Consider the following 25,425-nt stretch of genomic DNA (forward strand, 5'->3'; position numbering starts at 1 on the left):
GGACTATAAGACTCTGCCAGGACCGCAATTTTATACCTCACCGAAGGGAAAGGATGTCCCTGGTCCAGTGAAAGCCATTTACACCGAAAAATTCGGCAAGAAGGTAATGGTTTGGCAGGCCATTTGTGAATGTGGGAAAATATCTCGTCCATTAATTACGAATGACACAATGAATGGTAAAATTTACGTGAAAGAGTGTTTGCAGAAAAGGTTGTTACCCATGGTTAAGCAGCATAACAATCCTCCAATCTTTCGGCCCGATCTTGCTTTCTGCCATTACTCTAAGGATGCACTAGGGTGGTATAAAACAAATAATGTCACTTGTGTCCCAAAGGAGATGAATCCTCCAAACTGCCCTGGAATTCGCTCTATTGAAACTTTTTGGGCTTTGACCAAAGCAAAGCTGAGGAAATATGTCAAACCAGCGGACAATGTTGAAAAATTTAAGAAAGATTGGCTTAAAGTGGTAGAAATGGTCGGAGAACACACTGTTCAAAAGCTTATGAGTAGTGTTAAGAGAAAAGTTAGAGAACTCGCGTATCCTACGAAAAATAATCCCAACTGGAAAGAAAACACTTATTATCTATATTTCAGAATAAAATGACCCGAAAAATCCTGTATTTTTTTTTATTCAAGAAAGAAGTTGTATTTATAATTTTCGGAACAGTCTATAACACGAGTGGCACGATATTCCAAAAGTCGGTCAAACTGTTTGGCTTCGCAGAGGATATGAAGATGGATGATACGTACATCGAACAAAAGGCCGCAGTCAAACAGATTAGTTTTAAATGGATCTAAGACGAAGTACATAAAAGGAAGGGGGTTCAAGAGAAGACTGTGCTAACCTCCCAGCTCGAGTTCAAGTTGGTCGTGATGAAATCGAGGTGGTCGACGAGTTCGTGTACCTGGGTTCACTGGTAACTGCCAACAACGATACCAGCTGAGAAGTTTATCGGCGCATTATGACAGAAAATCGCGCATATTTTGATCTTCGGAGGATGCTCCGATCGAGTTGAATTCACTGTCGCACCAAGTCGACCATCTAGATTGATCAGACCGGTAGTCTTCTACAGCCATGGAGATGGCGAATAATCCACGAACTGCAGGAGCTACTTGGGAAGCCATCTATCGTCCACACTACTAATATTGGCATGTTGCGGTAGGAAGGGCATGTCGTAAGGATGTCGGACGACAGCCCAGTAAAGATGGTTCTTGAAACCAATCCGTCAAGAAGCGGGCAAGCTGGATCGTTCAGGTGAAAGACGATCTGCGAACCCTACGCAGACTGCATAGCTGGTGGACTGAAGCCATGGACCGAGTAGAATGGAGACGACTCTTACGTCCAGCAAGGGCCACACTACGGCTTAGGGCTGTTTGGTCAGCTAAGGTAAGGCATGCCAAGTAACAAAACTGGTTTTATCAAAGTTTCAAAGCGCTGTTTTGGATCTATTAAACGCTAAAAAACTTTGATAAAACCAATATTGTTACTATGGTTGTTCCTAAGCAGAAACCGGTTGAAAATGGAGTGTACAGACTGCAACGGTGACCAAAGCAACATGGTAATAAAAATGGCTCCTGCAATGAACATAAGTCATAACACTATAGTGAACTATGCATAAAATAATCGAAAATGACCTTGGATACAGAGCTTTGTAAAAAAAAACACAAAAGATACATGAATCTCGCAAGAATATTGCCAACAGGGTTTCCAGATTTTGGTATGTGTTCGGTAAAACACATTTTAAGACCGTTTGGTGAAAATCTGGGATGAAATGCTGGTCGAAGTCGTACGTGCGGCTTGTGATACTTTTAAGAAGAGTTTGCGGATCATGATCAAATGCAAAAGAGAAAGATTCGAATTGAACTTATTCAACTGTAACTTTACTACATTAACGTGATAAAAAGAAAACGATAAAAAATTTTCATGTGTTTTAATTTTATGGTTTGTATAAAGTGTATCACTTTCGCGGCAACATTCTGTACACAGTAAAAAAATTTTTTTTTTCTTCATCTATAGTTTATTTGACACGGCACAAATACAATTCAATGTTTAACGGCGCCAATTATATCTGGTAGCTTACTTTCTAAAGTATCTCAATAACTAAAAGCAAATTTTTTATCCTCGCTGCCGACTACGAGCTGAAACTAAATCTCACTTAAAGCTAGAATATTTTGCATTAAAAGCACAGGTTTGCTGTTTGATGGTTTTCATTGCCATAGGTAAGCAGCATATTAAATTTGTTCCGCTGCTGGGCCAAGATATTACGGACTGGCATATTGGGTTGTTTCCATCGGGCCTTGAGAGTATCGTGCGGGTCTGATTGCTGTTTCCGGATCCGGGGTCTTAACGTGCTCTTGTCGTTTGTTTGGATGTAGGCGGAAGGGGATAGGACTAAACTGGGGCGTGGATGGATTTCAGGAAAACGTATATAAGGGACATGTAGGATAGGTCACGGCTCGCCAAGACATCACGAACAGGAACAGCCGGCTGCCTACCTTTGGCCTGCAGGGAAGCTATTAATTTAGACCTGGCGTCACGGTGTACAGGGCATGACCAAACAACGTGCTCTATGTCGTGATAACCTTCACCACAGGCACAGATACCACTCTCCCCGAGCCCAACACGACGGAGATGCGCGTCAAATCTATAGTGATTGGACATAAGCCGGGACATCACGCAAATGAAATCCCGACTTACATCCAACCCCTTGAACCACGGGTTCGTCGATACCTTGGGGATTATGGAATGTAACCACCTTCCCAGTTCCCCCTTAATCCAAGAATTTTGCCAACTGATGATCGTATTCTGACGTACAAATGTAAAAAATTCATTAAAGGCAATTGGTCTTTCATAAATATCACCGTTTGTTGCGCCCACCTTAGCCAAAGAGTCCGCTTTCTCATTACCCGGTATCGAGCAGTGAGAAGGGACCCACGCTAAGGTAATCTGAGTAGATTTTTCGGATAAAGCACTCAGATGTTCCCGTATTTTCCCCAGGAAATACGGAGAGTGCTTAACATCTTTCATCGATCGGAGAGCCTCAATGGAACTGAGACTGTCCGTAAAGATGAAAGTAAAAAAATATTGTTTTCACAAAATACGTTCAAAATAAACACCCAATTTTGAGTCTAAGAATATAGATATTCCGAAACTTAGAAATAACATTTCTGTGGTTGAAACTCATTACTCATTAAAAGACTTTTGGTTAGACAAGGGTTAGTTGTAGGGTGTCTTTGAATTTTAATTTTTCGATAACTTGTTTGATATCTTTTATGTGAATGTGATGTTTGCAAATTTAAATAAAATTAACAAAATGCTTCTATAACTTTTGTTCAACTTATGAAGGAATACGCTCAATTACGACTGTGGGGATGCCAGTGTGTAAGCCTTACTACCCTAAGTAACTTTGCATTTTTTTTTGGGAATTTATCTGTACTAACATTTGCAGAGGGCTGAAGTTTTTTATATGAATCGACATGCAGTCATCGCAGTATTACGGGCCAGACTGAACTTTACAATGATTTCTGAAGTATGTCAATAACTTTCAAAAGCCAAATTGAAGTTTGATGAACGTGAGCAACATTTCTCTGCATGCTTTTAGTGTGAAACTTCTTAACTAATGAGCATAACTCTTGAGTTTTCCAATGAATGTCGGTAGACTCCCATTCGCTGATAATTTGTTGTTGATTTAATCGCAGTCGCAAAAAAATCGATCACAAAAATGAAACTAGAATCCGTAAAAAACGTAACATTATACAAGGAAATCAACTACAAATAACTGTCATGTGTTTATCAAATTACGAAATATCTGCTCTGAATTTTGTATTTTTACACCCAACGCAAACGGGGAATATTTTATTACTTTTGGGCAATTTTTTATTACTTTTTGTGTCTTATGACTGCGCATTATACACAAAAAGTAACAAACAAAAAGTAATAAAAATTATGACGGCCACACGCTTGTATGTGTTTCTGCAGGAGAACATACAGCCAAGCACCGCAATGCATGTGTTGGCAAGACTTCACTCGCTGCATTTGTATTGAAGCAATCTGGTTCATTTTTGTCTCCCTTCATCCACACATAATCAGAATCTCAACCGTCAACCTCAAATGTCCAATTAGAAACACTTTCGTTTCGCCCCCCAGTGTTTACTTGAAATGGAAATATGTAATACTGTCTGACCAGAGTTGCCGAAGTTGCGAATATTGTTCTGGATGAGCACGAGTTTTGTATATTCAAACAGGTCCAAATGAGTTTCCATGAACCAATGATTATGTGCTGTAAATAGCTCGCAAGAAAGCGAATGTTTTTATTTTTCTCTAACGCAGTTTACAGATCGTGATGTCATTTTAAGGCGCTTTTCAAGTCTTTGAAATCATCAACGTTTGCATACTCTATGACGGGGAAAATGTTGCTTGGCAGCTCTTGTCATATTTTTTCGCTACTCCGTATGCATACAACAAGCGAACTAATACACGCCCACCGGATGAATTGGAGATTGAAAAAACTTGTAACATGTGCAACTTATGCGACGGTGTGTGATTTTTTTTGACTTGAGGTGGAAAGGGAGCATTTTTCGACAGAAAAGACGTTGCGTGTGGTTGAAACGACCATTATTAGATAGTCGTACTCTCATAACACGTGCTAAATATATGACAGTGTGTGTTGTTACTTGACTGGGGAAGAATTTTGTTGCTTTTTAAGTAATGGATTTGTTACCTAAAAGGTAATTTTGCGCAATTGCTTCTAAAGTAATAAGGAAAAGTTTTGCTTGTACAATCTTATACACTGCTAAATATTGACCCATAATGCTGTTCAAGAATTTTTATTAGATTTTTTTTTTCCTTATGAGTTCCCATTTTGCTTTGATTGAAAAAAAATAAAGCAACAAAAGTATTTATCTAAACAAATTATTTTGATAGAATTTTGAGATGATCAACTTTTCGATATTGCTTTTTGTTTTCAACTTTTTGTGTAATTCTCAAATCAATATTTGATCTCAAATTTAATATCTTTTTTATAAAAGCTCAGAGACTTCCTATAAAAGTTTAGATACTTTTATAAAAGTAATCACTTGATAACTTTTCTCTATCTCTTGTCATTATACAGATACATATCAATTGACGAAAAAATACTTCAGCCTATTTACAATGTTAGTACAGATAAATTTAAAAAAAAATGTAAATTTGCTAAGGGTAGTAAGGCCTACACACCCACAAAGTTTTATTGAATTCTGACATTGCTAACATTTGTTTGAGTTGGCGCGAAATTCTTTTTATATATTTTTTGACGTATTCCTTTATTGAAATTTCGATAACTGAAAAGGGGACCCTCACAATCCAAAATCCGACCCTGGTTTTGGTGATAATTCTAGTGATACTTTTAAATCAAACAGCTCTTGTTTATCAATTTTTTTTAATGCTACTGTTTTCTAGACATTTCTAAACTTCAAAACTAGTCATTCAATGTCCATTTTAAACCCTTTCCTGTTCATAAATATGTCTTTTTTAAGATTTTATTTGTTTGCAATGCATTATTAGTTTTATGCAATCAGTCTTAGAAAGTTTTTTTTTCTAAACAATCAAATGCATACGCCTTTTTAGAACATGATTGTTAAATCCACAAACATTTTTCACAAGCATATATATCTTCGTTATTAAAAAAATGCATGTGCGGAAATTTGATTAAATTTTAGGATTTTCATATTCAAAATATGCGAAGAAAAAACACTCACAGAGTGAACAGATGCTGATAATAAGTAACATACAATCCTTCAAAATTTAAAGATCGTTTCTTAGGGGAAAAAGTCGTGCTCAGACAACATAAAATGATTCTTACTGCGTCAAATACACTTAATTGAATTAAAATTTTTCACTTGACCTAGCACAAATAGCCAGTAAAGCTGATATAGGTTAGCACAACCCAGACGATCAGAAACTCGTACTTTTTACAAAATGTTGACTCAGAAAGATCGATTATTCCAATATTTTCATTGTTTAAAAATGTATTTTGATAATTTTGAATGGAAAGTGACCTAATACATACTCAATAATTTGAGATATTTTCGAAAATGCGCGTGATTACTCTAACGACCTAAATATGTTATAAATAAACCTAAATATGTTATAAATTTGCATGTTTTTGAAGCTGTAAATGCAGCAAAAAAAAATAAAGTTGTTTAAGAAAATTACTACCAGAGGTTTCTTATGAACGATATTTGACTAGAAGATCATGACACTACTCCAACAATGATCTTGTACACTAATAGTCACATAGTTGTAAAATCTGTGTAACTGAAAAAAAATCTCGATAAAATAGAAGAAATTTGATTAAGGTGCCTATAGAGTACAAATATAATGCGCGATTATGTGGAATTATAGAAAAAAAATGCATTTGATATATAAACATAAGAAGCAATGGTATGAAATCACACAAAAACGCGTTTTTCTCGGCTTGCTGAAAATGCAAATGGGACTGACATGCTATGCGCGGCAGTATATTATAAACAAAATCTTTGCAAAGAAACCTTACGCTTGGGGAAAATCCAACAAATACTGATTTGTATTTGCAGAAAAGATGATCTGAGAAAGTATACCCATTGCTACAGGTCTACAGAAGAGATAAAACACGCAATACAACTGGTAGCATGTTTACAGAAAAAGCTTCCGAAAACGTGCCAACTGCACGAACAGTAAATCTTACTGTGTACAATGTTTAAACAAAAAAAAACTTTTTGCCTTTCTCCTAGAAAGGTATAGCAATCACTGAAAAAAACCAAAAGTTTAAAAGTGCTCCAAAGGGTCGAATCTCGTATATCAATCGACATAGTTTGACGAGCTGAGCATTTTCTGTATGTGTGTGTGTGTGTATGTGTGTGTGTGTATGTGTGTGTATGTAACGCTCTCCCAATCTCACTCGATTTTCTCAGAGATGACTGGACCGATCTTCATGAAACTAATTGCAAATGAGAGGTCTAGTTGCCCCATAAGACCTTATTGAATTTCATTGCAATCGGATTTTTAGTTTAGAGGTTATGATTAAAAATGTGAAAATCACGAAATATCATTATCTCAGAAACTACTCAACCGATTTTAACGAAATTGGTTTCAAATGAACGGGCTACTTAGAAAACTTTTAACTTTTGAGTTTCATGATGATTCAACGTGTGGTTCAGAAGTTATTTAAGGAAACGTGTTCTGGAGAGTGTTTAATCTCACTCATGTTTCTCAGAGATGGCTGGACCGATTTCCACAAAATCAGTGTCATTTGGAAGGTCTAGTTAAGCCATAAGACCCTATAAATTTTTTTTTGCAATCGGACTATTACTTTGCCTGTTATGTTTAAAAATGTGAAATCCAGCTTTGAAAAGAAACTTATTCCGAAGACTGCTTAAACCTACCCACTTTTCTCGGAGATGGCTGAACCGATTTCCACGAAATTAGTATCAAATGAAAGGTCTAGCTGCCTTATTACATCCTATTGAATTTCAATGTAATCGGTCTGTTACTTTGTCTGTAATGTATCCAAATATGAAATTACGAAACTTCATTATCTCAGATAGTACACAACCGATTTGAACAATATTGGTATCAAATGAACGGGCCAGTTAAAGGTTAATTGATGAATTTTATAGTGATTAAACACGTGGTTCAAAAATTGTGAAAAGAAACATGTTCCGGTGACTTTTCAAATTCACTCGTTTTCCCAAAAATGGCTGGACTAAATTCAACAATCTTAGTGTCAAATGAAAAGTTTGGCTTTCCTATAGGTTCCCATTTTATTTGACTATAATCGTATTTTCATTCCAACCGTTATGTATTAAATTATAAAAACAACGAAAGTCTATTATCTCAAAGATCACACGACTTATTTGAGCATATCTAGTGTCATTTGAACGGTATGTCTCTCAAACTCCCAAGTAAGAAATTTCATAGCAAGTTGATATGTGGTTCAAAAGTTATGAAAAGAAACGAAATTCTAAGACTATTTAAAACTGTAACTGCATTGATCAAAACATATGGCCTCAACAAAATTTAAATTTGGTATTGTGCTCAGTGCTTTTCAAAGGATCGCAAGTTGACTGTTAAAACATGAATGCGAACGCCTTCCGCAGTCAACTTGACTGCTCGATATAGTCAAGCGATCGCCCAGAGAAAAAACAGTCAAAGTAAAGTTGATCGTTTTTTTAGTTTCTAGGTGGCGGTCATTCGCTATGGCAGCGCTCGTTCATTACGTTCACTCTTCGATTATGTGTACGTGCAAGACACGAAGTGAATGAGGGCGGTTGGTATCATTCTTACTGTTTCGTTTTGCGTTTGTTTTCGTATTTGTTTTTGTATGTCGGATTGGATTGGAATAGAACTTTGAAATTTGTGTAACATATGACTAATGCATAAATCGGTACTTAGGGTAGAGCGGGAAAAGTTGGTCATTTTTGGTAAAAATGTTCCATTACTTTATACCGGTAATACAGTCATACCTCGATATAAGGCAACTTGATTTTCATTACCGCAACGTTATATCGAAGCAAATTTTTTTTTTAAATTCATGCAAGAATGTTAATGATTACTCAAAGACGCGCGAAAACCTATTTTCCATCACCTATCAGTAATTTTAAACCATTCTTAAGCCCATTTAGGACAATTTTTCAACAAGCAAAAAAAAAGTTTTTTAATTGATGCAAGACTGTTGAAATGCAAAAATGCGTGGACACCTATTTCCCATCACCTACCAGCAATTTGAAACCTTTCTTATGCTTTTCTTTAGAGAAAATTTTAACAAACAAAAAAAAAGTTGATGCAAGACTGTAAATTGTTACTGAAGGATGCGTGGAAACCTAATCCCATCACCCATTAGTATTTCAAAACCTTTCTTATGCCCATTTGGACTTTCGCATTGGTTTCATTGGTTCCAAAACTTACTACATATTTTCGAAGCAATTTATACCCCAAAAACAGTTGCTATATCATTTATATTCAATATCAATACATCTTAAAAAGTTACGTTATATCTAGGTAAAAGTTACGTTATACCGAGTTACGTTGAATCGAGGTTGCCTTCTACCGAGGTTTGGCTGTATAATGCGAAAATATGAACTACATTAAACAGCTCGCAATTTTGCGGATACACTAAAGTTTTTTTTTACGAGGAGACACGTAGCGCGGAAAAAATCCGCGTAAGTTCCAAAATCCGGGTAAAAAATGGCGTTAATTGTAAGATCTGCGTAAAACTTCACGTGAATTCCGAAGTCTGAGTAAATAAACTGGTGATTTCCAAAATTCGCGTAATAGAACGAGAAATTTCTGAAAACCGCGTAAATTCCGAAATCCGAGTAAAAAACCGCGTGGATTAATACCGACATTTGGGTAAAAACAACCGTGAAAACTCTGAAATCGTAAATTGGGGTAAAAAAACGTGTAAATTCCGAAATCCGCGTTAAAAACGCGTAAATTCTGAAATTTGCATAAAAAACAGCGTAAGTTCTGAAATCTGCGTAAATTCCGTAATACGCGTTAAAAGGCTTCAGTGTATTTTATCTTTTTAGAGCGGTTGACAGATTGGCCAATTAGCTCCTCAGGTAGGGTAGCAGTTGATCAGCGAGTGGGGTAAAGTGACAACTTTTATTTCGAAAGGACAATTCAGTTTTCCTCCACCAATGCATTAACGGCAGTCTGTAGCATTTAGGCGGAAGTCAAATCGTTTTCAATTTTTCGCTTAGACGTTCGCAAAAGCTACTCATGAAAAAAAATGATGAAAAAGTGTTACTCTCCCTTGCTTGACGAAAAGTTCACTAAGGTAGCCTTTTTTTTACAGTTTTTTTGCGCAGGTTTGTTTATGTGGTAATTTTTACGCGGATTCCGGAAATTACGCGGTTTTTTACGCAGATTCCGGAATTTACGCGGTGTTTTTTTCTTACGCGGATTCCGTATTTTTTCATTTCGGAATCCGGAATTCACGCGTTTTTTCACGTAGATTCAGGAATTCACGCGATTATTTTTTACGCGGTTTCCTTTTACGCGGTATACGTTGAAATTACATTGATGGTTTGAATGGATACTTGATCAAAGAAAACATGTGTTAAATTGAAAACTCGAACCGAATTCCGCAATTCTGAAGTTTTTATGGTTTTCTGATTGTTATAGATCAGCTGAAAGAGAGTAATTTTCTGAGCAAAATGTGGTTTTTAAGAAATTTTTATCGTTGTCCTTCGTATTTTTAATTGAATTCATGCTCAAACCTGCTCAAAATCTGTTAATGAGCGAATTGTCATTTGAAAACGGGTGTTTATTATTCTTTATTTATAAACCGACGGACAACGATAAACATTTATTTAAATCACAATTTGCACAACTGCACTTTGTTTTGTCATTTAGTTTCTTTGCTTATCTGATTATGTTACCCATATAACACAATTTTTTCATATAAATGATATGTGAAAATAAAACACAGTTTTTTCGATGCGTTGGTTTGATGTAATCCTCATTGACCAACTAACCCCCTCAACCAACTAGCCCTGTTCTACCCTATCTTCTTTCCCGCCGATGTTGTGAGAAAAACTATCTTACTCATAAAGCCATTACCACGTGGCTTGAATGATGACTATATTGAATATCACTCACAAACTCTACTGCTAAGCGATATTCGACGCAGATGATTGAAGTAAGCGTTGGTTAATTCATTACGAATGAGGTCCCGGTTAGTAAAAATTGGCACTGTAGGTGCAACAGTATACCACCAGCACATGAGCCTCAAACGTAAGAATGCTTCAAACTGATTGACTGTTTTTTCGGTCGATCATGAACGCAAACGAAAAATGGTACGTGACTGCCGAAAGAAGATTGTACGGCGGACTTGAACGCCGAAGCGGCGATCCTTTTGCGGAAAGCAACGTTGCACGCAGCTCGTTTCTTATTCGCTCTGCTTTCAACCGTTCGTTGAAATTGAACGTGCTGCAGGTACAAGTTGAAATTGAGCGAAGGATCGCACAAAAAGAAAAGCTTGTAACTGACCGAGAAAACCGTTCAAGCGTCTTTATAGAAAAGGATTTTTCAAAGCCCTGTTAGTGCTATTCGTATGTTCCCGGTATTGCTCGTGATTGAAGTGTACGAAATTCAAAGTCAATTCTTTTATTTCGCTATTTCTTCAGTACGAATATTTTACTCCTAATTAATAATTTTTTTAACTTTTTGCCTTTCTCCTAGAAAGTTATAGCAATCATTCGGATCACAAAACCGAAGATATGAAAGTGATCCAAAAGGCCGAATGGCATATATCATTCGACTCAGTTCGACGTGCTGAGCATTTTCTGTATGTGTGTGTGTGCAGATTTTTATTTTCACTCACTTTTCTCAGAGATGGCTGGACCGATTTTAATGAAATTATATGCAAATGAAAGTTCTAGTAGCCCCATAAGACCCTATCATATTTCATTGTAATTGGATTTTTATTTTAGAGGTTATGTTTAAAAATGTAAAAATCACGAAACATCAATATCTCAGAAACCACACAACCGATTTCAAAAAAAATGGTATCAAATGAACGGGCTATCTTAAAACCCCCTAACTTTTGAATTTTATATAGATTGAACATGTGGTTCAAAAGTTATGAAAAGAAACGTCTTATGAAGACTGTTTGATTTCACCCATGTTTCTCAGAGATGGCTGGCCCTATTTCCACAAAATCATTGTCATATGAAAGGTCTAGTTACCCCATAAGACCCTATTGATTTTTTTGCAATCGGATTATTATTTTACCTGTTATGTTTAAAAATGCGAAATCTAGCTATGAAAAGAAACATATTCCGAAGAATATATAAACCCACTCACTTTTCTCAGAGATGGCTTAACCGATTTTCACGAAATTAGTGTCAAATGAAAGGTCTAACTCCTAACACCCTATTGAATTTTGCTGTAATCGAACTGTAACTTCGTCTGTAATGTACCGAATTGTGAAAATCACGAAACTTCATTATCTCAGAGAGTACACAACCGATTCGATTAATAGTATTATCAGATGAACGGGCTAGTTAAGGGTTAACTGATGAATTATGATTGAACACGTGATTTCAAAGTTTTGCTGCCCTATACGTTCCCATTTCATTTGATTATAATCGAACTAAGCAACCGTTATGTATTAAATTATTAATAAAACAACGAAATTCTATTATCTCAAAGATTACACAACTTATATGAACATAACTTGTGTCATACGAACGACAAACTTACAAATAACAAACTTCATAACAATTTGATATGTGGTTTAAAAGTTATGGAAAGAAAAGAAATTCAAAGGCTATTTAAAACAATATCTGCTTTGATCAATATATGTGGCCACAATATAATTTAAATGTGGTATCGTACCATTTGAATGTTCCCGGTATCGCTCGTGATTGAATTGTTCGAAATTAAGAGTCATTTCTTCTATTTCGCTATTTCCTGAGCATTTACATTACGTCAAATTTCATATTTTATACTTCTATTACAACATCATTATTTTAGAACTCAAAAAGTGAATACACATTCATTGGATTGAAGCGTTCATGTAAATCTATTTTTACAAATAATAAGTTTGAATGAGAAAGGCTGGGTCTGACCGCTAGGTGGAATAATTTAGGTTTTTAATTAAACCTGTGCTGAGGTCCAACATAATAAGAAATTAAGTCAACTTAAAAGGAATGGTGTAAACTACTCATAAGCCTGCTGAAATTTCCTTAATGAACGTAACAAATAAAATCTTACTCATCCTTTTGATTATCTTTCAACGAGTTCCCTTCCGGCGCTTCGATCGATTCCACCGTTTCGAACATCGTGCATAATCCTTGCTATAAAAATTTCCCTTCTAATTACTTGTTCACTAACTAGAAAAAAAACGCAAACTCTTCACTAGTGTATCACTCACCGATTCCAGCTCCTGCAGAACCGCTTGCACAATGGGACACATCATGGCCACAGCAGCCGTATTGGAGATCCACATGGACAGCAGCATGGTAACGACTATCAAACCCAAATGCAACCGCCGCTGACTGCACCCAATCAGGGCGATCACTTTCAGGGCAACTCGTTTATGCAAGTTGCAGTATTCGATCGCCAGTGCCAAAACGACTCCACCGATAAACATTATTATTGGTTCCTTCATGTAGACTATGCAAGTTTCGCTGGTACTTAGGATACCCATCAGCGGAAATAGTACGATCGGCAGCATCGAAGTGACGGGCAACGGAAGGGCTTCCGTTACCCACAGGCTGGACATCAGTATCACCACATACAAACATCGGAAGGCAGGTGTATTCTCGATCGCAAATAGTAGCGCGGTCACCAGAGGAACTGTCAGCACGAACAAAGTTTTCCAGTACACTTGGGTAAATTGAAATAACCGTCGACCACATCCTAGCTCACTGTTCTTCACTGAATTTCTACGAGAAAAAATAACTCATATAAAACATAATCATCGAACTAGAATTAATAATTCTAACATCTCATCCTGTTTACTAGTACCATTCGCACTTTCAACCGTCATCGTTCTACCTTTTAAGAACTTCACCGCGGTCGTTTACTTTTCGTGTCTGCACCGATCAACGACTTTCCGTAAAATGCGCGCGACGAATGGCAATTGACTTCCTTCCCGCCTTGGCTGAGCGGAGCTGAGCTGAGCTACACTTGACTAATATAAATCATTAACTGTAAAGGCTCCACTACTGTGCGCGTTTGACGCATACACACACGGGAGGGCATCGAAGAGCCTCTCGGAAGCGTTATTTTGAGGAACGTACACAATCATTATCCTAGCGAGCGAGCAAATGTGAACCATAAACTAAATCGGCCAATGTATGTCAGTGCCACCGGTACAGTCCACTCATTGTTATCTCATTGGCCAATGGTGCTTTCTATTCCGGCATTGATATTGGCCCGTCTGAGCCATGGCAGAAATCTAGAAACTTGTAAAAGTGCTAGGTACCTATTTCGTTTGATAAGATTGTAGCTTCTATTTCAAGGCTCTCTGATTAGAATTGCGTTAGAAGATCAATATACTTTTTTTCTTGGCGGGAAAAAAAAAGTTTACGACCCGAGAACTGTCACCAAAGTCCTGATCTTCTAGATAATGCTGTTAGTTTATGAATGCTTCTCATATTAACTCCAAAACTATTGTCGTCACTCATTAGTATGTAAATGCAACTAATTATGTGCTCCAAACGTATGGAAAAAACGCGCCCGAATGTTTTGAAGAATTGATTATCATTCATTCTGATTCCATCGACCTTGCATACATTTTGTGTGGCCCATACCCCCAAAATGGTTTGCAAAATGGATGAGTACTCATTGCCTATTCCGTCTGGTCGTTCGCTACAAACGGACCTGCACATGTATCATGAGTCAGGATCAATGATAATTTCTAGTTTTTTTTTTTTATAAAAAATATTAAGCTGCAGACATGTTTCGAGCTTATAACAAAAGATAGCATTACTTGGTCATTACTCCACGAGGCTTCGAACGGGGTACGTGTACGTGAGAGCGGGTAAACAACTCCAGCCAGAAACTTTGGACGTATACTAACTGGTCGTACACGAATGTGTCCTTATGTTAGGGGCGGCGTACAACAACGTCTGACCCAGAGCAGGTGGATGAATCATGAAATGTTGTATCCCGAGATAAGCTACCGAAACCTCTCCTAACCACCATCAACAAAACTAAAAACCCGAAACGGATCAAGCGTCAAAGACCTAGACTACGAACACGGAAACAGGAAACGGTAAACGATTGAAAATTGGGACCTTGGAATGCCCGATCTCGCAATGAACCGGCGCGAGCTGGCTTGCTTGCTCGTGAACTACATCGACAGGGAGTCAAAATTGCAGCAATTCAGGAAGTTCGGTGGCCAAATCCGGGGAAAGGGAATTCCGTTTAAGATACTTTATTGTACAGACTCCTTTCAAGTACCCTTTCAAGTCTACTACAGTACCCGCAAATTGGCGGAACGGGGCGTTGGTTTCGTAGTGCATGAAAATTAGAAAACAAAAGTCATTCGGGGGGGGGGGGGGGTCGTAGATCGTATATGCGTGTTGAGAGTGAAGGGTTAAGGGTAAATTCTTCGACTGGAGTTTAATCAACACTACGCACCAACAAACGAGCAATCCGATTACGTCGAAGCTTGAACGAATCTATGATGAGTGCCCAGAAGACGTCGTCATCGGAGATGCAAATGCAAAGGCTGCTAGGGAGGAGTTCTTCCGTCTAGCGTTTGGAATATATTGCCTTCACTCGTCGACCAATGAAAACGACCTGAAGCTGATAAACCGCGGCCAGAGGAATGGCCATATGTAGCTCCTTTTTTCCAAGTTCGAACATTCGGAAACACACCTGGAGCCATCAATTACGTACTCGATGACGGTTGGCACTTTTCGAATGTTACTGATGTTAGGTCTTTTCGGGGTCCAAACATTGACTCTGACCATTATCTTGTCGTTTATAAGATCTCCTAACTGGTCTCGAGGTACGATGCTGGCCTAACAAATCAGTCGTCGTATGTTCAAATTCCGGCTCGGGAGAGACTGTTAGTGTCAGAGGGATCGTAGTTCTAGCCCCACAATTGCAATTGTGGAAGACCCCGTAACAACTGGTTTGATGCAGAATATCAGAGAGCGACGGAAGAGAAGAACCACGCCCGCAGTCGCAAGCTCACTACGACTACGCGTCAGAACAAAAAGTGAGAAATACAAGGAAGCAAGAGATGCCGAAAATGGACTCCACCGCTAGAAAGAAGAGCGCGAGAACACGGAGCACGTGCTCACCAGTGCAAAAGACAACTGTGCTAAAACGACGTTCGAAGCTTCTATAGAACAGTCAACAGAGTCAGAAGCAGAAATTTCTCTGTGCCGGTGGTTTGTAATAGAGATGGTCGGGTACGGGTATTTTTATCCGAAACCCGTTCCCGACGGCATGTCATTCTCCTCAGTATGTGGAATGAGCGGAGAAAAAATTCATCGCGCACTTCCCTTTCAGTATGTGCCTGCGTGTAGCAAATGCTTTCACCACACTGCTTCTTTCTCCACTTCGAAGTGTCTCAACCAACTTACAGAGAGACCAACACACATCCAGCTCACCCCACATCTGATAGAAAAAAGAGAGGTGAATCACTCCACAGAGAAAACGCAGAAGTACACCACAGTGTCCACTGGCGAGTAGTCCGGAAAGTGAAAAAAAACCTACCGGACAAAAGTGTAGACCTCGTGTAACTACACCGCGAAAACGAATTCAACCAGGGTAAACTCGACCGGCACGAGCAACGCAGTCTATTTTTTTTATCCTAATCTCTTTTCCTCTTCTACCATGCTCAAGAAACGAACTGTAAAGCGCACCGCAGATAACTCTGCTGTGCAATTATTGTGCGTGATGTCCATACGTGTGAGAAAGTACACCATAGTTCATTGTCTCGCGAGAGAGAGATTTCAGATTTCACCGCGGTGCTTCCAGGAAGCTCACCAGATGAAAATCGTCCGTCGTTCTCTTCTAGCATGTGCGATGATTTGCTCTTTAGTATAAGAGCAGTTGTTTTCGCAGTGCAAGATGTTCTCCAGCACTCTAGAGATTTTCTGAGGAAAAAAGACAAGCATGCGCGACGGGTTCGTGTCGGGTTTCGGGTGATGCCAAAAAATATTTTACGGGTTCGGGTAATTTAAAAGCCAAGGCTTCGGGTTCGGGTCGGGTACGGATTTGAAAAATTCTCAATTGGTCGGATACGGGTCGAGTACGGGTAGTTCGAGTTTCGTGTTCTGAGAGAATTTCAAGCCTAGGTGTTTTCTTAGTGTCGATAATCGGAAAAATCAGAGGTGAAATCACCTATTCTTACTCAACGAGAGATCGCCCAATACCTTTTCGGACAGTTGTCGGCAGTTTTTGCATCTAGGGAATGACATCATGCATCATACACTTTCGGCACTATCCTCTTACTTTTCATTTAATAGAATTATATGGTCTTTAACCACAAGCAACGCCACAGGGCGTCCTCCTCACAGAAGCAAATTACATAGTTTTGACACGATTCCTCAAATCAATCAAATTATGCGAAAAAAAAAATGATTTTGTTTTACAAAAATTAAAACAATACAGGTAATACAAACTAATAACAAATCAACTTTTTCTTCGACGCCAAAAAAAATCCAAGCTTTCATTGAAGCTGCGGAGCGTAATTAACATTTTTTTTTAAATATGTCAAAAAACGTCAGTATGCCAAGTTTCCAAAAATTAGTAAAAGAAAAACAGATTGCTTGATATAACACCCAAATGTTGGATTTATGCACTTGAATGTTATAGTAATAAAGGAAAAATAATATGAAACAGTTGACGTAATTTTTTTTAACCTGATGGCCAGCAATTCCCCACTGTGCATTGAGATGTTTGGTACGAAGCAAATATATGAGATTTGACAGCGATAGCATAGGTTTGCACTGTGACCAGGGATGCCGCATTACAGAAATGTCTGTGTTATACCGATTTTTAGAATGAATCGATGAAACCGAATCTCCACTAAAAAAGTTATAGGTTTTTGGCAAATGCAGTGAATTAACAACTTTTTTTTTCAAGTTACAAACAATCTTAACTTTGACCTTATTATAATATTTAGATTTCAGGTTGCTGCGATGTTAACATGAACTCGTCGTTTATTTTAAACATTACTAGACATGCATTCTACATCGTTGACCCCTTCGTTATAACGGACCACTCGCCTGTAACTCTGAGTTCATTAACATTCGTTCACAGGCACACTCGGTTCTAGCCTAACTCCGGCCATCATCCCGAGAAACCACATATGACAATCAGTGCATAAAATGTGCGAGGTACCCAGGTATTTTGAAAAAAAAAAATTAATTAAAAAAAAATTATGACGTGTCGGGTACCGGTAATTTCGGCGTTTTTTTTCTTTCGGGTACGGGTCGGGTACGGGTAACAACTTTCTCATACCCGACCATCTCTAGTGTGTAATAACAAGAACCGATGCTTGCTTACCGATGAACCGACGGTTGGAGCCAGGTGGAAGGGGCACTTTCAGGCGCTATTGAACGGTGAAGAGCAAAACAGGAATAGGATGAGGATTATGAGCGACTAACAAGATATGGAGCTACCAACACAAGAGGAGGTTGAACAGGCAATTTGCGAGCTGAAAAATGGAAAGGCCGCTGGGAAAGATGGCAGAACTTGAAAAAGCCGAAAGCGAGCGGTTGTACCATGGAGAGATTTTTTACACCCATGAGTTACATTCTAAAAGGGCGTATGCCTTTTGGCATAGGTTTTATTCGAAGCAATGTAGCCCAGAAACCGTTTGTTGTATAGAAAAACTGTCTGAGAATGAGTTGTAGTGAATTGAAAATGCACCATAAAAAATACACACTGTACAAAAAAAAATATTTTTGACCAAAAAAAAATAAAAATAAACATTAAATTTCAATTTAAAAAAAAAAAGAGTTGAATTTTTTTCTAATTTTTTTTTTAAAGAAGCTTGACGTTAATACGCAACTTTTAAAAAAAAGTCCAGGATGGAGAAATGAAAAATATTTTTTTTATGGTAGTGTATTTTTTTATAAAAATTCTAATTTAAACATTTTTCAAAATATTTGTATTCTGATGATTTTAAAAGATGCAGAGAGTCATTTTGAATCAAAAAGCTCTTGGTAGTAAACATTCTAAAGGCATCGATTTTCGAGTTATTTTGAATTTAAGCTCAAAAAATTATTAATATTTCGGAAAATACACGTTTTCCTTAATATGTCCATGGTTCTACAGCAAAAACCATACGTTCATTGGAATGCTTGATCAAAAATATACAATTCATTCTCTGACAACAAAACGATTGGATAAATAACTCAAGCGCTAAGCCTTAGCCTACCTACACGTTCCCCCTTGCCGAATGTTTTATAAAAAATATGTTTGTCGTGCAACACTACCTACTTGTTTACTAATAATAACTGTTTGTAAAGTACGCAACCAATAACTACTGGGTTACCTATAATATCTGTTTTCGTTTATAAATACGATTGCACTACTCCAGATGTGTTAGTAACAGTTTGCATTTTGTGAAGATGAATAAAATGAAAATGGAATACACCAAGCCCAAATGCTGTAAACCCTTTCCTGATCATCGGTGCTCATCAAGCTTACGCAAATTAAACGAAAACGTTATCGCAAAATTAAAAATTTGAACAGTCAAGCTCATTTTAATACGTCTCTATCAATTTGTGATTCGTGTAATTATTGGACTGATAGTCAAGCCACCATTCATCCCTTCGTTGTCTACTAGTCAGAATCTGGAACACTTACTGAATCAGAATCTCATGATACTGTTGCGGTTCAGGTGTTCATCGCCAAATTAATGAGTTTCTTGAAAACAACAATAGAGTTGAAAAAAGCGATATTAAGGTCTGATGGAGCTGCCTCACAATATAAAAATAGAAAAAACTTTGCAACAAAACAAACGTCGATGCAGAATGGCATTTTTTTTGCGACTTCTCATGGTAAAGGCCCATGCGATGCAATTGGTGGCAAGTTAAAACGAATGGCAGAAAATGCAAGTTTAGCTAAAGAACATGAACATCCCATTACAAGCGCAAAAGAATTGTATGATTGGTCTAATCAGAAAAGTAATAAAAATTCATCAAAAATGTCATTTAGTTGGGTATCATATGAAGAATATGAACAAGGAGTAACAGAATGGAGCAATATTTTCTAAAAATCTATAGCTGCCACACAGAAGTATTACTCTTTTGTTCCGATTTCAGAAAATAAGATACAAACGAAGATGTTTCCAAAGGATGACCAATCATTTACTTATGATGTATATAAAATATAAAGTGAAACTAGTTCTGTAAAGTATCTATGTCATAAAAAATATGTTCTCAAGACAATAAAACTCGGAAATAAATATTTGATTCTTGTATATATTTATATCACTTAGAACATTTAACTCTTTTCTTGAGAACCATTCGCCCAATCGTTTTGTTGTCAAAGAATGAACTGTATATTTTTGATCAAGCATTCCAATGAACGTATAGTTTTTGCTGGAGAACCATGGACAAATTAAGAAAAACGTGTATTTTCCTAAATAATTATAATTTTTCGAGCTTAAATTAAAAATAACTCGAAAACCAATGCCTTTAGAATGTTTACTACCAAGAGCTTTTTGATTTAACCCGTAAAGACCCGGGACGGAACTTTTTTTTAGAAAATGGTCGTTCTCAGCGATGCTGCGGCCGATTTGAGTAAACTCGGAATATTATTCAAGGGGAATAGTTGCTCTAAGTTTTATTAAGGGTGCCACCCCTCTGAACCCCTCCCAGTTTATGTGAGACCCAAATATGTCTGTGCCTTTTTTTATTTTTTCCTACTGATTGAACAAACGCATGGATTTATCATACGTATCAAATGTCCTTTGCATCAAATCATGTCGAGTAGATGAAATACGATTAACAAAAGTAAATTTTGAAGTTACCAAATTATTTCAGTGCAAAATCACATAACTACGTATTTTCATAGAAAGTCAAAAAAGATGTTCTACTGAGGGAGATTGTAGCTGTGTCCTTCAAGTTTTCTACTCTACATTTTTAGAATTTGGTCTTCTAAGTCCAAATATGTTAAAAGATTCATTCTAGCATATACAGATTTTGAGAAAAACAAGTTTGAATTCACTAAAGTACGAATTTTCATGGAAATTCGATTTTCTCAGTCTCTCACAGTAGGTTTCTATTTTGTTTTTCCATTTTTCTACTTTACATTTTTAGAAAAAGGTCTCCTGAATTCGAATATGGCGAAAGATTTATTCTAGCATGAACAGATTTTGAGAAAAACAAGTTTGAATTCACTAAAGTACGAATTTTCATGGAAATTCGATTTTCTCAGTCTCTCACAGTAGGTTTCTATTTTGTTTTTCCATTTTTCAACTTTGCATTTCTAGAAAAAGGTCTCCTGAATTCAAATATGGCGAAAGATTTATTCTAGCATGAACAGATTTTGAGAAAAACAAGTTTGAATTCACTAAAGTACGAATTTTCATGGAAATTCGATTTTCTCAGTCTCTCACAGTAGGTTTCTATTTTGTTTTTCCATTTTTCAACTTTGCATTTCTAGAAAAAGGTCTCCTGAATTCGAATATGGCGAAAGATTTATTCTAGCATGAACAGATTTTGAGAAAAACAAGTTTGAATTCACTAAAGTACGAATTTTCATGGAAATTCGATTTTCTCAGTCTCTCACAGTAGGTTTCTATTTTGTTTCCCCATTTTTCAACTTCACATTTTTAGAAAAAGGTCTCCTAAATTCGAATATGGCGAAAGATTTATTCTAGCATGAACAGATTTTGAGAAAAACAAGTTTGAATTCACTAAAGTACGAATTTTCATGGAAATTCGATTTTCTCAGTCCCTCAAAATCTCAGTTTCTCAAAATCTGTTCATGCTAGAATAAATCTTTCGCCAAATTTGAAATCAGGAGACCTTTTTCTAAAATTCCTAAGTTGAAAAATGGAAAAACAAAATAGAAACCTACTGTGAGAGACTGAGAAAATCGAATTTCCATGAAAATTCGTACTTTAGTGAATTCAAACTTGTTTTTCTCAAAATCTGTTCATGCTAGAATAAATCTTTCGCCATATTCGAATTCAGGAGACCTTTTTCTAGAAATGCAAAGTTGAAAAATGGAAAAACAAAATAGAAACCTACTGTGAGAGACTGAGAAAATCGAATTTCCATGAAAATTCGTACTTTAGTGAATTCAAACTTGTTTTTCTCAAAATCTGTTCATGCTAGAATGAATCTTTCGCCATATTCAAATTCAGGAGACCTTTTTCTAAAAATGTAAAGTTGAAAAATGGAAAAACAAAATAGAAACCTACTGTGAGAGACTGAGAAAATCGAATTTCCATGAAAATTCGTACTTTAGTGAATTCAAACTTGTTTTTCTCAAAATCTGTTCATGCTAGAATAAATCTTTTGCCATATTTGAATTCAGGAGACCTTTTTCTAAAAATGCAAAGTTGAAAAATTGAAAAACAAAATAGAAACCTACTGTGAGAGACTGAGAAAATCGAATTTCCATGAAAATTCGTACTTTAGTGAATTCAAACTTGTTTTTCTCAAAATCTGTATATGCTAGAATGAATCTTTCAACATATTTGGACTTAGAAGACCTAATTCTAAAAATGTAGAGTAGAAAACTTGAAGGACACAGCTACAATCTCCCTCAGTAGAACATCTTTTTTGACTTTCTATGAAAATACGTAGTTATGTGATTTTGCACTGAAATAATTTGGTAACTTCAAAATTTACTTTTGTTAATCGTATTTCATCTACTCGACATGATTTGATGCAAAGGACATTTGATACGTATGATAAATCCATGCGTTTGTGCAATCAGTAGGAAAAAATAAAAAAAGGCACAGACATATTTGGGTCTCACATAAACTGGGAGGGGTTCAGAGGGGTGGCATCCTTACTAAAACTTAGAGCAACTATTCCCCTTGAATAATATTCCGAGTTTACTCAAATCGGCCGCAGCATCGCTGAGAACGACCATTTTCTAAAAAAAAGTTCCGTCCCGGGTCTTTACGGGTTAAAATGACTCTCTGCATCTTTTGAAATCATCAGAGTACAAATATTTTGAAAAATGTTTAAATTAGAATTTTTATGAAAAAATTAATCTACCATAAAAAAAATATTTTTCATTTCTCCATCCTGGACTTTTTTTTAAAAGTTGCGTATTAACGTCAAGCTTTTTTAAAAAAAAATTTCAACTCTTTTTTTTTAATTGAAATTTTGTGTTTATTTTTAATTTTTTTGGTCAAAAAAAAAAATTTTTGTACAGTGTATATTTTTTTTATGGTGCATTTTTAATTCCCTACAACTCATTCTCAGACAGTTTTTCTATACAACCAACGGTTTCTGGGCTACAATGCTTCGAATAAAACCTATGCCAAAAGGCATACGCCATTTTAGAATGTAACTCATGGGTGTAAAAAATCTCTCCACCTGTGAAAAATGCTCAGTTTGCTAAGCCAAATACGTGTGCAAAGTTTCATTCAAATCAAAAATGGTCGATTAAATTTTCGCGTATTTCCAGGCGATTTGAAATGATTCTGCACTGCACGATCTACTGGTGTACGAGGTGACTGAAGAACGGCTGCCCAAGACAGAAGAACGATGTTGGCCAACAAAGTAAAGTATGTTACTCGAGCTCTGCCAAAAAGATAGTCAAAGTTGTAGCTATAACTATTTTTCAAAATTCATTTCATTTTTATTTAAAATTACAGCTGAAACTCAGTTGCTCACCTAATAGCTCAGAAATCTTTAATTGTATAAAAAAAAACTTTCTTGGAAAGAGATTTAACCAAGTGGAGCAATATGGTCTCTATAATCACACTTAATCCTTCTACATATGTTCGCTGTCAAGAGATTTTAAAAATAAGTTTGTAAAATTTGTTTTTTTTTTTATGAAAACACGCCTATTAGCGCCAAATGTATTTAAGCATGATATAATTTGCTTCGGGCTGAACCCAGTTTCATTTTCACACCACGTTAATCAGGGAAAACTTCTCAGTATCTCAAAATACGCGAATTGCAAATCATTTCCAATATGTTTGTTAGAGCATACCGTATCTAAGAGGATTCATTACAAAAAAACCAAAAAATGAACTCTACCTAAATTGAGCAACGTACATATGTGTCATTAACCGAAATGCAATTCAGCCAACCAAAATAGCCTCCCCAAGCCCAAACATGGCAGACAATGTTTACATTTGCTGCTGGGGTACATTGCTCTACCGTTCTAAAGCGGAGCTGTCCTTGGTAAATAACGTCATACGTGCTGGCTGATTAGAATTTCAATACGCTGAACGACATTTGCCTCCGATAGTAGGAAGTAAACCAGTCGTATTTCTTCCGGACACGTCTTCTATGTATGCCGGCCGAAGAAATACGAGTTCACGAACCGTTAGTTTTAATCGAGAGCAGCACCATTTGAAGGCGTTTCCCACTACGAATAATCTCCGCGCTCTTGACCATGAAATCGGATGTTTTCATAATTATAAATACGAATAAACAGCCGATTTGCGAAGGTCACCTGGGGCGTCATGATATTTCGGTTACGATTCGGTTTCAACTTTAAACACCGTCACGCAGCAAACAATGATTATGCTTCACATGGACAGGCCGAATCAAGTTATAGCGAAAGAATAAACGACGTTGCAGTTCTTGATTTGCCCGAAACACATATGTCAGGGCATTATAACAGGTCTTTGGCACATTGGGGACGTGCATTAAATTTATACATACGACAAGATGCACGCCGTTATCTTTGTAACAGATTTTCTCAAAACAGCATTCCACTAGTTGTTACCGGTATTAAACGATTGGTCGGCCATGTGAAGCAATTTTTTTCTCATTCTGCCAAAATCGTCTGAATTATTTAAACTAATTAAAGCAACCACACACAGGTGTCATAGTCATAGATACAAATATCGAAACCAGTTCCCCGAATTTCAAATATATGTGATTGTCAGCCGATGTGCTTCAAGTGATGACGATGAAGGATTATTGTTCCAAACAGTCACCAGAGAAGTGTTATAAATTTATTTGGCGTATATAGATACTGCGTGTCATGAGCATTCATAATTTGAACGGCAACATACCTACTTCACCTCAAGTCATAATCGTCTATAAAAACTTTATTCGTGAGAATTGATTGCTGGAGCACAATTGTGTGCGGTTATGCACTAAAAGTGAATATAAATTAGACCTTCAAATTAGATGTATTAACATAAAAAAACCACCAATGTAACTTAATAGGTTGAAAACTGTATGGAAAAACTAAAATAAAAATCACTCTCCAACTACTAACTGAGAATACTTTCAATCACTTTATGAATTTCCATGCTGGTGGTGCGTTATGCTAAGCGTGGTTCCCAATTTGCTCTAACGCTAGGGCGCGTTGCGAAAACCACAACGCAAAAGCGTACGCTTATCATCTCTAAGATAACAATCACATTACGCTCGGAATGCCAATCGACGCGCTCAGTAACCGATCGTGCGTGTGTCTATCCGCGTTATTTTAGTTCCAGCACTTGATCTAGACTAATTCATTCGAGCTGCCAGATCGGTTTGCCAGGTGATGCATTCGCGAATATAATAGAAGAGGTAGATGTTTGCTACAGGCGCGGCACAGAAAAGAGTTGAACTATTCGCTCGTTTGGATCAATTTCCGTACGACAGCGACGAGGAGAAAGCTTCGTAATGCACACCAAGTGGATGATAAGAGTTCCGGCCAGTTAAGGAGGGAGCGTAGCTATTTCGTTATGATTGACGAGTGGTTGCATTCTAATGGATCAGATTTGCGGTCACACTTTCTCGCTTGGACTCTCTCAGTAGATATGTCAACCACTAGAGGGAGAT

The 25,425-nt window shown here is 37.0% G+C and overlaps 1 protein-coding gene across 3 annotated transcripts in view; it reads right to left on the reverse strand.

Annotated features, from left to right (window-relative positions):
• Positions 1-25,175, reverse strand: part of LOC129722638 (protein I'm not dead yet-like) — a 34,783-nt gene extending 9,608 nt beyond the window's left edge. Inside the window, exons 1-4 of one of the 3 annotated variants that reach the window (XM_055676244.1) lie at positions 25,020-25,175; positions 13,474-13,661; positions 12,900-13,413; positions 12,740-12,822 (exon numbers count right to left, since the gene is read on the reverse strand). In XM_055676244.1, the coding sequence (XP_055532219.1) occupies positions 12,740-12,822; positions 12,900-13,413; positions 13,474-13,517 (641 nt within the window). In that variant the 5' untranslated portion in view covers positions 13,518-13,661; positions 25,020-25,175. The remainder of the gene's footprint in view (positions 1-12,739; positions 12,823-12,899; positions 13,414-13,473; positions 13,662-25,019) is intronic. The other 2 variants (XM_055676245.1, XM_055676243.1) reach the window with 2 other exon arrangements.
• Positions 25,176-25,425: the final 250 nt, after the last annotated feature.

The sequence above is a fragment of the Wyeomyia smithii genome, chromosome 2 (genome assembly GCF_029784165.1).
Source record: "Wyeomyia smithii strain HCP4-BCI-WySm-NY-G18 chromosome 2, ASM2978416v1, whole genome shotgun sequence".
Lineage (NCBI taxonomy): Eukaryota > Metazoa > Arthropoda > Insecta > Diptera > Culicidae > Wyeomyia > Wyeomyia smithii.